Raw genomic sequence first — 16,924 nt, 5'->3', positions numbered from 1 at the left:
GAATATTTGACCATTTGATAATCGAAGTACTGTCTCTTTAAAAAAAACTTCGACCCCCTACTTCGCCACCTAAAACCTACCGAACTTCAATGTTAGCCTATGGGGAAGGTCCCCATAGGCTTTGCAAGCTTTTTTTGGTCAAAGAAAAATCGTTCGATCGATGGCTTAAAATCCTTCGATCTAACTATTTGCGAAAAATCCTTCGACTTCGATATTTGAAGTCGAAGGATTTACATTTGGCAGTCGAATATCGAGGGTTAATTAACCCTTGATATTCGACCATATGTAAATCTGACCCTTAGTACTTAAATAGATACTGAAATCATTTTTACATCTATCATAGTATTGTATTTGCATACTACTTAGAATTTTGCTGTAAAAATACTTGCCCAATGCTTTTACATTACCTAACACCCCACAATCTTCTATGGAGGGGCTGCCATATTTCTGCAGCGATAGACTATTAGTATTAGAAACTCTAACTGAGAAGGGACAGTCAGGTTTGCAAAACAGTCAGGTTCAGGAACTTCAAGTAATAATTACTGTATTTGCAAAAGCAGGCCTATCAGTGGAAAATTATCAGCATGACCTATAGGTGATTTTAATGCACATTAATATTTTGAGTAGTTTTTAGTGTCAGTATCACTTTAATGTAACTGTAATTTGTATTTATTTATATTTATTACTGTTCTATTACAGTACTGTACTGCTGTACAGTGCTGCATACATAAGTAGCACTATATAAATAAAAATATACAGACATAATGTCACTTTATTAGTAGTATTATTACCTTGACAATGCCTCTTATGTGCATTTTTGCAATCATTTCTGCGGTGTAAAGAAACATCAGTAGGGTGTCGAGTGCAAACGTGACATACTGGAGGGGTGGATAGTGTTCAAATGTCTTGGGGGTGTTCATACAAACAGAAATTACACTAATGATTGCACAGATACGCAGTAAGGAGTGAACCCACTAAAAGATAAAAAATCAACAGGGTTAAAAAACTCAAACACAATTCAAGAATATCTCAAAACTTACTGAACAAAGTGAAAAAGTAACTATCAATTTCCAACCCATAATGACCTTGCAGAGTGAGTATGTGTTGACAGTATATAACTATAATCCTCTCTTAAACATTTTAAGTTCAATAACCTTACTAATAATTTTGTTACGGTATATCTTTTTTTAAAAAAAATTAATTTAATATTCCACTGTGTTTTTTTCTCAAACTATTTCACAAACTCATTAATGCATAGGAAATTTTCAGAGCTCCAAAACTAGTCAAATGAGATTTACTTAAAATTATTCTATCCAAGTTGTTAAACAATACCTACTGGTTTGTTAATCCACAGGATATCAGCATTGTCTGACAGGGATTCATCAGGGCCAAAGTCTGTGACTGGCTGTGCTTCCACTCTTGAGCTTTGCTTTCGCTTCAACATGCTGTTGTCACTTTTGGTTTTCTACAATAGAAATTACAAGTCATGTATCTGCAGTTACATGCTCATGCTCATGCACATGACAACACCAACAGAGTATTATGTACAGCAAACACATTACTTTAATTTCAACAATTATCTGAATTGTATTAAAATATTAATGTTAATAACATACAACCTAAAGCACAACTAATTGTTACATCTGCATTTACAACTTTTCAGCTTTAATACATACTGTATATTTTCCTTTAAAGAATATGTTGACGTTTTGGGCAAACTGACTGAATTAGGATCACCACAATTAACTAAAACAGTGAGATTTTTTAAATAGTACAGATAATTTACATATGTATATATTATACAAGATATGGATATAAGATGTAATTTAAGTTGACTACAGCATATAGGATAAAAGATAAATTGGTTATAAATTGGTTATAGTCGAGTTATAGGTTTATTTAAATAGACTTAGTTAAAGTTTGAATGTCATCAATCACTGCAAAAGAATATAACTGTATAAACATATACTATAATTTATATATAGTATAATATATAATGTCTATAGCAGTGAGCCCCAACCAGTAGCTCGTGAGCAACATGTTGCTCTTCAACCCCTTGGAAGTTGCTCTCAGGGTCCTCAAAGCAGTTGCTTATTTTTGAATTCCAAGCTTGAAAACAAGTTTTAATTGCATAAAACCTAAGTATAGTGACAAGTACAGCCTCTTGTAGGCTACCACTCCACATAGGGGCTACCAAATAGCCAATCACAGCCCTTATTTAGCACCCCAATGGACTTTTTCATGCTTGTGTTGCTCCCCAACTCTTTTTACATTTGAATGTGGCTCACGGTTTAAAAAGGTTGGGGACACCTGGTCTATAGTATAATATATAATGTCTCATTATTACTATTTATGTCCATCTAGTCACAAGTTCATAGGACTGCACACATTATGTACAGTAAGCCCTTGTTAGTTCCAATTCTAGAATTCATGGTGGTGATTACCAAGCAAAAACATGTGCATTGGACCAGGGGTAGGTTTCCAGAGGGTGTGTCCCTAGTTGCAGATTACTGCCACAAAGCCTACTAATGGAAGTAATTTGATTAATGCTGATTAGTAATGATCTCTAAAGGCTTTCACTGGCAGACACGTTACTGTACAACTAAAACAGACATTAGTTTGATCTACTAAATTCAGAGTTTATATGATAACTATTACAAAAATATAAGAATCATGACATGGAAATAAGAACTCTCTAAATGTAACAAGTTAAAATTTCTGTATCGTTTATCAAATAACCAAGTTTCAAGTATCCTACTCTTAGCATCTGTCTCCATTAACAGTATGTTAGGCCCCTAGGCTACCCCTTTCTCCTGGCCCCCTCCAGCCCTGCTCGCTGCCCCGCCTGCAGCCCCACCCTTCCCCCCGACTCCATGCAGAGCTCAGACAGAGGGCATGACAGGGTTGGATTTGTATTTCCGGCACCCCTAGGCCGGCTACAGTTTTTATGCTCCGCCCCCCCCCGTGCACAAGCACACATTCGCGCACTTCCCTTGAACCTATCTCTAGGACTGCACGCACCCGGTAAGAAACTGTAGGCAATTTTCCATGCGCGAAGTCCTGTGAGTGCCATCCTCTGTCTACATTGTATATACTGTAGCTAACTGACTTTCAAAAAACCCCATGTAGAGAGACAGACAGGGGCTCATTAATGCCTAGGCTAAACTAGGCAATAGCTTAGGGGCCCACAGTGCTGAGGGGCCCATGAGGAGGCACAAACACGCTCCGACTCATGAGTTCCCCGTCATGCTCCCAGCCGCACCATCTGCAAAAATTCTTGTGTTTATTAGAGCAGAAAGCTAACATTTCAGCTAGCACTCTTAGCCTTTATCAAAGTTTTTGATAAAGGCTAAGAGTGCTAGCTGAAATGTTATCTTTCTGCTCTAATAAACACAATAATTTTTGCATTAAGTCCTGTGAGTGCGATCCTCTGTCTATACAGTGTCGGACTGGCCCATAGGGATACCAGGAAAACTCCCGGTGGACCCAGATGTCAGTGGGCCCTTATGCTTTTAACCATTTTGCTTATTTCATGGTCATTCCATATTTCTTTATGGGGAAAAATGGGGAAATGAAAGAATATAGTAGATATAAGAAGAATATAAGTAGATATAAAAGACTAGGAGAATTAATAGGTTGAGTAAGGAGAGGAGGAGTAATAGTTTGGAAAATGGGCCCACGGTCTAAGGCTTTCTGGTGGGCCCCTGGCATCCCAGTCTGACACTGTGTCTATATTATACAGTATTTTCTGGCTATTGCACCCAGGCACGATATGTAGGGATGTGAAAATTTAGACACCCTCACATATTATTGACAGGCACATCCCTAGTAATATGGATGCCTAAATGGGTCCTAATGGGGACCTTTGTGCTTATGTAACCCCTGTAGTTCTCATATTGTACGCTAGATGGCACTGTGTCATAGTATAAAGGTCTTGGGAACCATGCGGATTGGGTCCATTACTTTAGCCCAACCAAGCAGGCTGGAAGGGAATGGGTAGTTTGATCCTAGGAGCAATGGCCCTAGTAAAGTGACAGCATACTCTTTTATAGATCACTCTAGGAGTGATAGAGAGGCTATATAGTTGAGCAGCTCAAGGCTCCGATGAGGATATTAGAGGGATTAAAATACCAGGGTATTACTGACCCAGAGTAGGGACAAAGTGTTGAGACTAGGGATGATAGGAATTCCCCTAGATGCCACTTAAAGAGATCCTGAAAACTGGGCAATACCTCCTCTCCAACTGCCTACCTCTCTGCTGATGTGTCCGTGGCCTGTAGGGATAAAGCCTGTACTGGTACTTTGAGTATATGCTGCCTTTGTACTAAATGTTCTCTATGTTCCATTGTGGATCTGTGCTATTGTAAATAAATACTATACTTGGTTAAGCATAAAAGATCCTCTGGCACCCAATTCTTGTGCATTGGCACACAGTTACAGTTCCACTACACCCTGCCTCCACCCCGCAGCGAGGGCTTACCCCTGAGTAAAGAGGGTCTCATTTGTGGTTTCACACCACATGGAAAGTAGCTAAAACTGACCACAGTAGTGTCAGTTTACTATATCGCTACATATATATATATATATATATATATATATATATATATATAATTTTTTTTTTTTTGTCACAATCACAGTTATCAGGCTTACTGTTTTTAGAGCTTTGGGGAAAAAAATTAAAAATTTCACTTCTCGCAGTAAAAGCTGCAAATAATAGTTTTCAATACTTAATTCCTTTAGTAATGTTGAAACCTCTCATTTTGGCTTTAAGACAATGTTATGGGTGCCACATGAGGCATGTGAATACCAAATGCTTTATGGTTGCTTTCACTTTATTTAACGCAAAAGGAACAATGCGAAGTAGAAAACATTGGTTTTTAAATACAAAAATTCTACATTATGCAATATGAAAACAATAACATTGCATTCAAGGAGTACAGAAATACTGAATTTGGCATGTGCACATTTTTTTCGTGAAAATTGACAGCTGAAAAATTTGCAGAGAAAACCACCGATAAGAAAAAACACCCATTGACTTTAATGCATTTGGACAAAAAAGTCACCATAAGAAAAAACACCCATTGACTATTATAATGCATTATGACAAAAGTCCGCCTTAAAAAAAAAACCTACTTTGGTTTGTCCATCCTAGCAGTTTTTGATTAGGAGTAGGGATGGGCGAATCTGAGCCGTTTTGTTTCGCCAAAATTGTCACAGACCCCCATTAAAGTCTATGGGCGTCAGAAATTTTTTGTTGCGCAGCGAAATTTTTTTTGACGCACATTTTTTTTTGATGCACACCGCCATACAAGTCTATGGGCGTCATTTCCGCTGCGAAACAAGGCGAAAAAATTCGCCCATCCCTAATTAGGAGTGTATATCCTATTGATAGCTAGTGTTAACTCACATATATTTTATATTATGTAAATTCAACTTCAGAAACATTTTCCTATACAGTGTTTGCGTTAAATATAATTGAAATGCATTACTATTTAATTAAAATGCAGCCTTATAGTATAATGATTATGGTTGGGATACATGAAATGCAATATGCGTCAGCTGTTGGAAATAATATGTCCATTTAACAAACTTGTAATTTTACATCTACTGTACTTGGTTGAAAAGCTCTGACTCAGGAAATTATATGAAACTGGACTTTGTTGTAGTGCGCAATTTAGGATTTCTTCCATACCAATGTAATTGTAATAATGGGTTTGCTGTACATAATATGCATAATATATGAACTTTATCCTTTAACCAAAACTGAACAAGACATTCATGTACAGATAAAAAGATTTTAATAAATATAAATAAAACTATAACATTTCAGTACGCCTATATGACCCGCCCATATCAAAGGTAGAAAAAATCTGCATATATTAAGGCCATGCAGACATTGAATAGACTGAGGAACACCAAAGTAGAAGCACCATGTTTACAGAATTGCGAATGGCGAGCTCTCATTTTCAACAATGGTTTACAAAATGATCAAGAAAGAAAAAAAAAGAGAATGATACATCACCAGTTTTTAAAATCTTGAGTAAAAGGAGGAGAAATATTAATATATATAACAAAACATATAGTCAAAGAATCAACATTCAGCATTTTTACTGTAAGGAAAGAATGTGATAAATGTATTTTTTTTTTTTAAAACAGCATTAACAATAGAATAAAAATGTATGAATAGATTATATGTATTATTATAAATAGAATAAAGGGTATTTATTATATGAAGACAAATTAACTTATATAAGTTTCGCAGTTAAACCTAAATACTTTAAACCACTATACCCCTCACTTTTGTTGGATAAAATAATATATTTTTCTAATAAAGTAACATTTTTATAACATTTCAACATTTAAAAAAAAATGATAATCTAGTTTGATATGGAAATTTGCTTTACCAAGTTGATAAAACCTTTCAGCTTTAAACTGTTGTCAGTGTAAATAGCACTTGGCGCAAGAATAATTTGCATAGACTACCTTGTTAATTATTTGGTTGCTTGTTTTTGCTGCTTAGGAAAATGCACAGGTGGTGCTTTATCTGTGTTTTTTTATCAGGAAAACACAGTGGCAAAACTCCACAAATTGTCTTCAATCACTTTCCTTTTCATCATTGAAATTTCTCTGCCAATTATGAACAAGAATGACTGTAGTCTCTGACACATGCCAAAGCACTTTGATTCCTATGTATGACAATATATCACACAGGGTAATGGAAATGGGAATCGATATGAGACAATTTGTGTTTTGTTGGCACATTGTGAAGACAAAATAGCACATGTGGCACCGCCCTTAATTTCGTCAAGCGATAAATGTAAATTCAAAATTAACATTGTATAGCAAGCATTAAACTTTCAGCCACAAGTTTTACAAGACTAGACAAAAGCAGACTGTAGTGTACCATATATAAGGACCAAATATTGAAATATTGTCAAATTTTAAATAACGTGCAGCAGACAAGCCAGAAGAATACAAAATAATTGCACCAAATGCAAGAAGCAAATAAAGTCACTTTACATACATAAATACGGCACCACATACCATTTTGTTCATCTATATCCTCTCCTGCTAGGTTTGTCCTTCTGCTCTTTGTGCCTTGTTTCTGCGTTGCTTTGTTGTGATGCCGGAAGGTTACAGAAGGGGCAGCCAACTCAATTCCATGCTCTGCAGCTGACATGAAGGTATGGAGTGGGCAGTGGTCACAAAGTGCTACTGGCCTCCACTTTCAATGTTCCCACCCACCCACCCAAAATCATGGAAGAACCCAGCAAACAAAAAAACCTTAAAGAAGCTGAAGAACACCTTTGGATAGCATAACTGTAAAGACCTTAACATGATCGAGAATATAGTATGCCTTCCATCCTATATAAAATTTCATCAGCAACAGATAGGATGGTATGCAAAACTATGAGCTATGCAAATAATTTGTATTTCCCTTCAGAGAGAAGTAATTAAATAAGAAATCACTAAAGTGGCATAACTCCTTAAAGTGCTTACTTAAAAGTCCACTATATCACTAACCTTTAATGAAGAATTGTACTAAGTATATGGAGACATGGTTGAATTTACACATCCGGTGCCCTTAGGCCCGCCGCTGCTCATTGTCACCATCCCACTCCTCTTGAGACTAGCAAAATTCCATCATCAGGTCAAGAGCACTGAAGATTGCCACATGTGAAATTTGGAGAACTAATAAATCTCTTTTTCCCCAGTGCTTAGGAACCAAAGTGGGCGTGGCTGGGCAGTATGACACCCCTAAAATCCTGCGGTTCTAGGCCCAAGCCTTTGTGGCCTTCCCACAAATCAAGGCCTGTATGGATATACCCATGTGCTTATATAACAGCTTACTATATTATGTAGACTTAAGTACTAGGAAGTAATAAAAAGAACCTCCCAGATTAGATGATCAGCCCAGGTATTGATTTTGACCTTGAAGGTGTCCTGACTCACCTTTAAATTGCTGGAATTACTGGCATCATTAGTTTATCCCCTGCACCATATCAGTGAACATCTGAATGCAAGATCTCTGCACATGAATAAACATGGGGAACTTCGACATGTAGAACTTTGGGACAGCAATAGCTGTAATGTGAAAATGAAAGAGACAGGTCTGCAGAGGGTTGGGAATGGCAGAGAAGGCTGCACTGTGGAAAATGGCAAGGGTTGCCATTTTGGAAGCTAATTCGTGTATAGGGGGGGTAGGCCGATTTCAGCTCCTTGCAGCACTAGCCTAAGAAATGGATATCAAAAGGATCTCTTTACAAGTCATCAATGAAAGTAAGGGGCAGAACTGTTGAAGTAGAGGCAATAGTTAAAATTGAAAAATGAAAGAAATGGCTGACAGGGCAAATTGCAGATGGATGAACTGGGGGTTATAAGTGGATAATATTACTGTAATTTTAAACAAGTGGTGTGCTTACCCCTAAACATTATTAATATTAATATGCTTAATGTTTGGTCTTCACGCTCCATATGAACATTTGCTGCTTAATGGGAATGTGTGAATAGTCATGGATCAGACCCCCTGAGTTTATTTTAGTGTACTTCGACTAAGGAATAGTCCAAATTCAATTTGAGTTTAAAAAAAATTTGAAATGTATCATGTACTGTCCCTTTAAGAATTCAAATTCGACTATTCGCCATCTAAAACCTGCCGAATTGGTGTTTTAACCTACGGGGGACCCAAATTTCGAGTTTATGGGAGTTAATAGAAGTTTTTATAAATTCGACCCTTGATAAATATGCCCCGTAAGGTTTTTACTGTGACCAAGAAATGTACTTTTTTTAAAATCTATTTTAGAAAAGATTTCCAATAATATTAAATTATTAGTTTCAGGTCTGTGACACATGAAAAGTAAGCAATAGTAGGAGTGGACTTTTTTTTTTTGCTGTGTTCTTGTTTTCTCATATGGCCCTAGATTTAACTTTCAATATTGTTCCCTACAATATTTTTACTCTAGGGTCCTGTAATATTTATATTGTGTATATGTACCTGTATATTGCTTTCTGCATTTTGGCAGTACCCTAGCCCACTTTAAATATAGATGAAATGAAAAGAAAGACAAACTGTGCAGGTCTTTAAAAAATTGGCATAACACAGTAGTTGCAGGTTATATGCTTAGGATGGACAAAGACTTCCGTATTCTGAATTACTACTTTCCCCTGTCTGCAGTGTCTTTCACTGGATTTTTAAAACATATTGAAATTTGTTTTTGTTTAATGTTGTTTGTTTTTTGTTTTTCATTACCAAACTCATCTGCCACTTCAAATCTTTAAAAATGACCAAGCAGTTATCCTTTTGCCTCCTTGACGCTGAGCACTGAGCCCGAATCCATAAATCTGCCATCTCAAACCTGACTAGGTTGTGTATAAGTAGGTCCCTATCCTAATTGGAAGTTGGGTTTAGCCCGAAATTCCGATCGTTTTTGTGTTTTCCCCCAAACCAATTAATTCAAGCTTTTTAAATAATAAATAAGGTCAAATCAGGTATGAGAGTTTGGTCGTGTTTTTTTTTTTAAATAATGAGATAAAATTGGGTTTAAGTAAATAACCCCCTAAAACTCTGGAAAAATAAATGTAATTTTTTTCCCCAAATGATTCAAATTAACATTTTCTCAGATTTCAATATACAAATTATAGTTTGTATATTGTATATTCATATATTAATTCATATATTAATTAAGGGGCATATTTATCAAGGGTCGCATTTAGAGTTTATGGGAGTTTATAAAAACTCCCATAAACTCGAAATTTCGAAACCAAAATGACCAATCAAAATTTATTAAAAATGTTTAATGTTTTTATTTCGGGTAAATAGGATCAACCTATAACATTTTTTTCCCAAAACTCCACCAAATGACTCCAGATTGATTGTAGGGGGGCTGCCATCGGCTAAAATGATAATTTGGCAGGTTTTAGATGGTGAATAGTTGAATTTGAATTCTTAAAGGGACCCTACATGATAAATTTCTAAATTAGAATTTTTTTTAAGCTCAAATCGAATTTGGACTATTCCCTAGTCGAGTTACAATAAATATTCTGGAAGTTTGAATTTAAAATTGTCATTTTGAATTCGACCCTTGATAAATCTGCCCCTAAGTTTTGTATTTGGCTAAATCTTTTGTGGAAGGTTTAGTATTTGGCTAAATCCAAAAATTATGTATTCAGCGTATCCCTACCAATCAATAATGTTGAGTTAAGTTTTTTAACTGTAGTTTGTGTTGTGCCACAACTCTAGTACTATTTACAACTACAGATGTTCATCAAGCTGTTAATCTGCATAAAATTGCACTCATTTGGTTATCATGTTGTTATTGGGAAAAATATATAATCAACACTGAAAGCCCTCTAATAATGTTACTGGAACAGCAATTACAGTGTCACTTATCATAATGAGAAAGCAGGTTTTCATGACTCATATAATGTATGTGATTAGTAATGGTTCATAAAGATTCAGTTCCATGCATTGTGAGGCTTTCTGTTAAAGGGACACTTTTGCATTGGAAAATAAAAGTTTAAAGGTACCAAAAAAATGTTTTTTTTTTATTATTTCCCTTGAATGAGGGTAACATAATAAAGTAAAGTAATAAAAAAAATATTAAGATATGAATGTATTGTCATATTCCTGTGCCAGGATTCTGACAGGTTTTATAATGGTCTGTCTGTGTGCAGGTTTTTGCTTTCTCCTAGATATCTTACTTTCAAGGTCCGGTTATTCTCTTGTCTAGTCCAAAAATTAACCTGTCAATATAAATCATGCTTGATCCACCAATAACACTGTAAGGCTCATGGTGCTCCTAATTGGGAATGTTCTTTGTAGTCATCAGCCTGCAGAGAATGGCTTAAAACTTGCAAAGGAGCCTGTTATTAGTCTTAAAAGAAACCACCAGTCAAGTGACTGGTGTAGAAAATGGGTCCTTCCTTGACCTTTAATGTAAATGGTATATTTTTCAGGAAATATCCCATTTACATTAGGGTCAAGGAAAGACCCCTTTTCTAGGTGAAGCCAATGTGTTTGGCATCTTCCATTTGTATCACAAAGTTTTTTGCACAGGCCAGTGATTGCAGCTTTGTTTTACATGTAAAAATAGTGGCATAGAGAAGAGAGTAAATCATAGTGTAAATCATATACTACGCTGTACCTTTGTGCATGACTTGAAAATAGAAAAAAAGAAATTGCAACTGTCTAGTATTTGAATACAAAGTACTAGCCTACAGTATATACACCTCTTTTCAATGGCAGGAAATTAAAAAGGATGTATGCCAAAATGTATTCTGTTCACTCTCTGTGTATAAATAATGTATATATTCATACATTTATCATATATATGCTTTTTTAGTTACTGTTGAGTTTGTATAGTGAATAAAGTACCCCCTCTTGTAAAATATAAGGATATTATAAGTTACCGAGGAGTTCCATGGACCATATAAAATACAGGTCATGGAACTCAGGGGTGACTTCTAATATCCTCATATTTTGCAACAGGGGGTACTTTATTTTTTATAATACAAAGTTTCAGTGAGCCATGTGACAGAAATGACATCACTAAGCTCTAATTACAAGGATAAAATTTACAGGATATTCATGGCTCTTGTGTATTATGTAAAGATAATGAACTCTATAAAAATGATTCTGTCCCCTTTGCCCTTTATTTTATCTGTTTGGCTTACAAAAGCAGGATGGTCGCAGGCAGGTGCTAACAAAAGAGCTGCCTTGTGCCCGCCAGAGCTGCATTCTGCACTCCACGCTGGATTTTTGGGTAAATGAGCACTAAGGGCATAATTTTATACTAGATAGTGCATTAGCACTTGCTTCTTGGATATATGGCCCCTGTAATCTCTGAAGTAGAGGATTACAAAACATAAATTAGATAATTGATTCCACTATGCACTGGAACTTAAATGGAAATTATATCATACTGGATGCATTTTCAAAATGTGAATAAATGTGAAGAGTCCAAAAAAAAGGGAGCAAGGCAACCTGTGTTTCACTTTGTACTGTGCTCCACAATGTCCACATATTATGCCCTGATGTGCAACTGTGCTGCTAGGATAGAGAGCAAAGAATTGCACCCCTTTACTTGTGAGATATCAGATGAATACTTCAGACTGTATGTATTGCATTATGTTTTACAAAATATATACAGTATACTACTAGTAGTTTTGTGCAGGATAGGATAGACTTACATTCTGAAATATTTTGAGGGGCTCTGGAAAAAGTGTTTTCCTCCAAAAAAACAATGTGTAAATAATCAAAGAAAAATAGCTTGGGAAATTACAACAAGCGTAATTGTACAAATTATGCAGTATGATTGATCAAGTAAATGTAATCAACAATTAACCATTTTTAAGTCTTGTTACGTCTACTACCTTCTCATGTTATTTCAAAAGAGTCCTATCACTAATTTGCGATATGTAAACATCTTACATTTATTCTCAGGGATTCCTTGTGCAGGCTTAGGTTAATCATGCAAAATATAGTAACTATTTTTAGGATACTGTGCACAAGCACTGGCCCAGGGGAACAACTTGGCAATTTACTTCACTGCGGGATACCTGACATTTTGGCACTCCCCAGTAAATTAGCCTTTTCTTGTAAAGGGCACTTAACTGCTATAAAATTCTATACTTTGATACATTCTAACATATCATTATCTGTGTCAACAAGTGTTAATTCTACTTAACATTACTTAAAGGGATTCTGTCAAAAATGTTATGGTGTCGTTTTTATTTCTATATTACATTGTTTACACTGCAAATAAGTCACTCTACCATGTAAAATTGAATTCCTAATCCAACCAGTGTATCTTTTTAGTTGTAATATTAGTGTGTAGGCAGCCATCTCAGGTCATTTTACCTGGTCATGTGCTTTCAGAAAGAGACAGCACTTGGAACTGCTTTAAGGCAAGCTATTGTTTCTCCTACTCAGTGTAACTGAAGGTGTTGCAATGGGACCTGGATTTTTACTATTGAGTTCTGTTCTTATATCTACCAGGGAGCTGCTATCTGGTTACCTTCCCATTGTTCTGTTGTTAAGCTGCTGAGGGGGGGTAGGAGGTGATGTCACTCAAACTTGCAGTCCAGCAGTGAAGAGAGACTGAAGTTTTTCAGAACACAAGTCACATGACTGGGGGCTCCTGGGAAACTGACAATATGTCTAGCCCCACGTCAGATTTCAAAATTAAAAATAAAAAAATCAGTTTGCTCTTTTGAAAAACAGATTTCAGTGGAGCAGCACTATTAACTGATGATTAAGCCTTTAATTAAGTGTCCTTTGGGGACACGAAACGCGTCAGGCTTTTATTTTTTATACAATAAGTAAATAAATACTTTTGTATTATTTTACAAAATTTTTTTTGGACTCCTCGATTCTACCAATTAATAGATTTTTTGGTGTTCCGGAATGGTGCCTGCCAGTCATTCAAGGTTTCTATTAACTGATGAAAAAAACATGTTTTACCATGATAGCATCCCTTTAAAGGGATGGTTCACATTTAAGTTGATGTTTAGTATGTTATAGAATGGCCTATTCTAAGCAACTTTTCAATTGGTCTCCATTATTTCTTTTTTATAGTTTATGAATTATTTGCCTTCTTCTACTGGCTCTTTTCAGCTTTCAAATGGGGGTCATTGACCCCTTCTAGAAAAACTAATAAGACTACAAATGTATCAAGTGTACATCCAACAGCTAATTTTTTTTTAGATTTTCACTGAAATTGGTAGGTATATGCATATATCTTTCGATTACTTTTCTGGTTATATTATATTCTATTTACCAACCACTTGTCTGCCTCATACTGGGTGCAGCTAATGGGGTGCCTGTCGCTGCATGTATACAAGCCCTTTGAAGGTAAGGAAAATATTATTGTGAAAGTACAAGAGAAAATGCTTTCCTTTTTATTTCATTTAATGAAACTCCCAGGCCACATCAAAGAAACAGTATTGCACTTTTAGTCCAACTTGGGTCAGGCATACCCTTCAATTGCATCATTCCTTTGTTCAGGGACTGTATCTCACTAATCTAGGGAATACAAGATGACATCTAGATGTCTCAACATGCTATTGTCACAAATACTTGAAGTTTAAATCTTGCCTTTCCAGGCATATGCATGTTTCATTTGATAAATAGCTCCTAGGAAGGTTGCTAGGACAATATGACATAACTATGACTGTTCCAAAGAACGCATTCATAAGAGGAGCTGTGAAACATGAATATGCAAATGCCCTCATTATTTCCCCCATATTAAAACTGCACATTTCATTTAGAGCCTTTATAGATATTGAAATCAATTTATTCTATTAATAATATGCACGTATTTTATATATAGTATTAGGGTAGAGCTCCACTAGTGTTTGACGTCGAATCGACGCCCGCTGACAAAACGCACGTGACAAGTCAAATAGAGTCGCACGCATGACTATATGATTGGACTGAATGCAAAGTCATTGTAGTTGTTAACACGGTCCGACAGATCCACATCCAACAGTCATGTTGCGTCCACATCCGACAGTCGTGTTGCGTCGGATGTAATGTAGTTATTACCTCCGACTTTTCATTCAGTCCAATTATATCTTCACACGTGCGACTCCATCCGACTTGTCAGGTGCATTTTGACAGCGGGCGTCAATCCGACGAAAAAATGCTCGTGGAGCTCTACCTTTATAGTCATAAATTATTTACTTGGATTCAGTTTTAGGCGTCTGCATCCGACAGCCGTGGCGCGTCGGATCAATGCTGTGACTTCATCTGACATTTCTATCTCTTACCTTATTTCCGTCGCAAGCGTTTTGTCACATGCGTTTTGTCGCAGCGCATCAGATTGTGCCAAAAACTTCATCAGATTGTGCCAAAAACGTCCGTGTAATCCTACCGTGAGAGTGATGTGCTAAGACAATTTGGAGTTGGTTTTCATTTTTTATTATTTGTGTGTTTTTTGAGTTATTTAGCTTTTTAATCAGCAGTTTGCAATTTCAGCAATTTGGTTGCTAGGGTCCAAATTACCTTAGCAACCATGCACTGTATTGAATAAGAGACTAGGCTATTAATCGTTCTGAATAGAAAAAGGAGTCATAAAAAGTAGCACTAATAATACATTTGTAGCCTTACAGAGCATTTGTTTTTTTGAAAGGGTCAGTGACCCCCATTTGAAAGCTGGAAAGAGTCAGAAGAAGAAGGCAAATAATAAATTCAAAAACTATAAAAAAAAAAGAATAAAAATGAAGACCAATTGAAAAGTTGCTTTGCCCTTCCATAACATATTAAAAGTTAATGTAAAGGTGAATCCTGGAACTTGTAGCGATTACTCAGAACATTGTTTTCAAGGCTCATACTATTATGGACCAGTCAGGGAATGGGCTTACAATTACAAGAGCAAAATGACTCCAGTTTTGTGAATACCCACTAATCATTTTACCCTGCAATATAGCATTCTCATATAAACCCTTTCCCCACCATTTCCTGCTTTCACTGTATAGTCGTTTGTGCAGTTCCCCACAATGATAAGGCACTCCAGCCTGGGCTTCTCCGCATCAACCCTTTCTCTGGATGGCATACTTTCTTGCTAATAATTTGCAATTTCCGGCAAACCTATAGCCTTTGATAAATCTGCCTCCCTATTGTACATCTTCTGCTCTGGACAACATATACTTGCCTCTTCAATTTCCCTCCCTCACCTCCTCCCCTTAATAAGCAGGGATGCTGCAGCTGGCAGCACTGTCACCATGACAACCATATCCAATTAGGGGGAAGGGAGGAAGAGCCTGAATCACTCACTGATAAGCTGCACTCACACATATCATCTTAACCAAAGAGAAGAGGACTGCTGTGCACAAACATAAAGGTGACAATGAAAGTGCCTGAAAAAAAGATGAGGCAAATGAATCAAACCAAAGCTGATTCTTGCATTGCTCCAAACCCAATGATCCAATGTCCCAGAAATCAGACCCAATGGATTCAGCACCAGAATGGAAAAAGGGATCATGCATTTTGTCAGTATTATACATGAAGTCAAATAAAAAACTGCTGACATATGTAATGCATTACCACATAGTGAAAAGAACGGGCAGGCCCCACTTTTCCAGTCAGCATCGTATGGAAAGAGCAGGAGAATCACAGGCAGCAGCAGCAGCAGCAGCACAGAGTGAGGAATATCAGGACAATGCAGGACACACCACGCGACAGCAGAGAAACAAGAACCTACCTAGGGAACTGGCTTTCCTTCATTGCATGGATGTTTTGCCTGCACCTCTAGCTTATTTCATTCTGAGTGTTTGTTTAGTATATGGCTGATGATGAGGATGGTGATGTGCTGAATCTTCCTCCCTTTAGGTTCCCGGTGTGTGAGGAGGGCTGGGCTGGATTAGCCCTCCTCACGATAGTGAAATACACAGCACACTCAGTCGCACTCTGACAGCGTTGCATATGGAGAAGGCTGGTCACTGATGCTGCTGCAGGTTCCTTCCTGTTGCTGGTTTGTCTGGTCTCACAGCAGCAAACAGCTGGGATGTACACTCATGGAGTAGCAGCAAGGGGACAATGCTGCCTTCTGTCTCCAGTCATGTTCCTCACGAGCTCCTCATCTGAGTTAAAATATGCAAGCCCTGCTGCCTTATGCGGTAAAGGAGATAGCCAGTACACATGCCTCCAAGTACTACTATCCTATTCTATTGTGTACTCACATTTTGTGTAAAAACAGATGTTTGATAAAAATGTCGGTAGGTTTAAAAAAGGGGGTGACGTTTTAGTGATTGTGAAAGTGCAAAAAAATAATTGCACCTTTAATAGCGGGCAGCCGATACAATAATCACTTCTTACTGGAAAACGTATTTCTTATCATATATAATTGTCCTTTCAAGCTGGTCTATCAACAAGTTCACATTCCAACACTTTTATTCAGTTCAGTTGTTTTCAGATTGTTCACCA

General features: G+C 36.8%; 1 protein-coding gene across 4 annotated transcripts in view; it reads right to left on the bottom strand.

The window, feature by feature from the left end:
• Positions 1-16,924, bottom strand: part of nalcn.L (sodium leak channel, non selective L homeolog) — a 155,438-nt gene extending 138,514 nt beyond the window's left edge. For 2 of the 4 annotated variants that reach the window (XM_041582403.1, XM_041582405.1), the window contains exons 1-4: positions 16,203-16,924; positions 7,045-7,173; positions 1,337-1,465; positions 792-974 (exon numbers count right to left, since the gene is read on the bottom strand). In XM_041582403.1, the coding sequence (XP_041438337.1) occupies positions 792-974; positions 1,337-1,465; positions 7,045-7,056 (324 nt within the window). In that variant the 5' untranslated portion in view covers positions 7,057-7,173; positions 16,203-16,924. The remainder of the gene's footprint in view (positions 1-791; positions 975-1,336; positions 1,466-7,044; positions 7,174-16,202) is intronic. The other 2 variants (XM_018247219.2, XM_041582404.1) reach the window with 2 other exon arrangements.

This window comes from Xenopus laevis, chromosome 2L (genome assembly GCF_017654675.1).
Source record: "Xenopus laevis strain J_2021 chromosome 2L, Xenopus_laevis_v10.1, whole genome shotgun sequence".
Lineage (NCBI taxonomy): Eukaryota > Metazoa > Chordata > Amphibia > Anura > Pipidae > Xenopus > Xenopus laevis.
The sequence above is the reverse complement of the archived record's forward strand: the minus strand, read 5'-3'. Positions and strand labels throughout refer to the sequence as shown.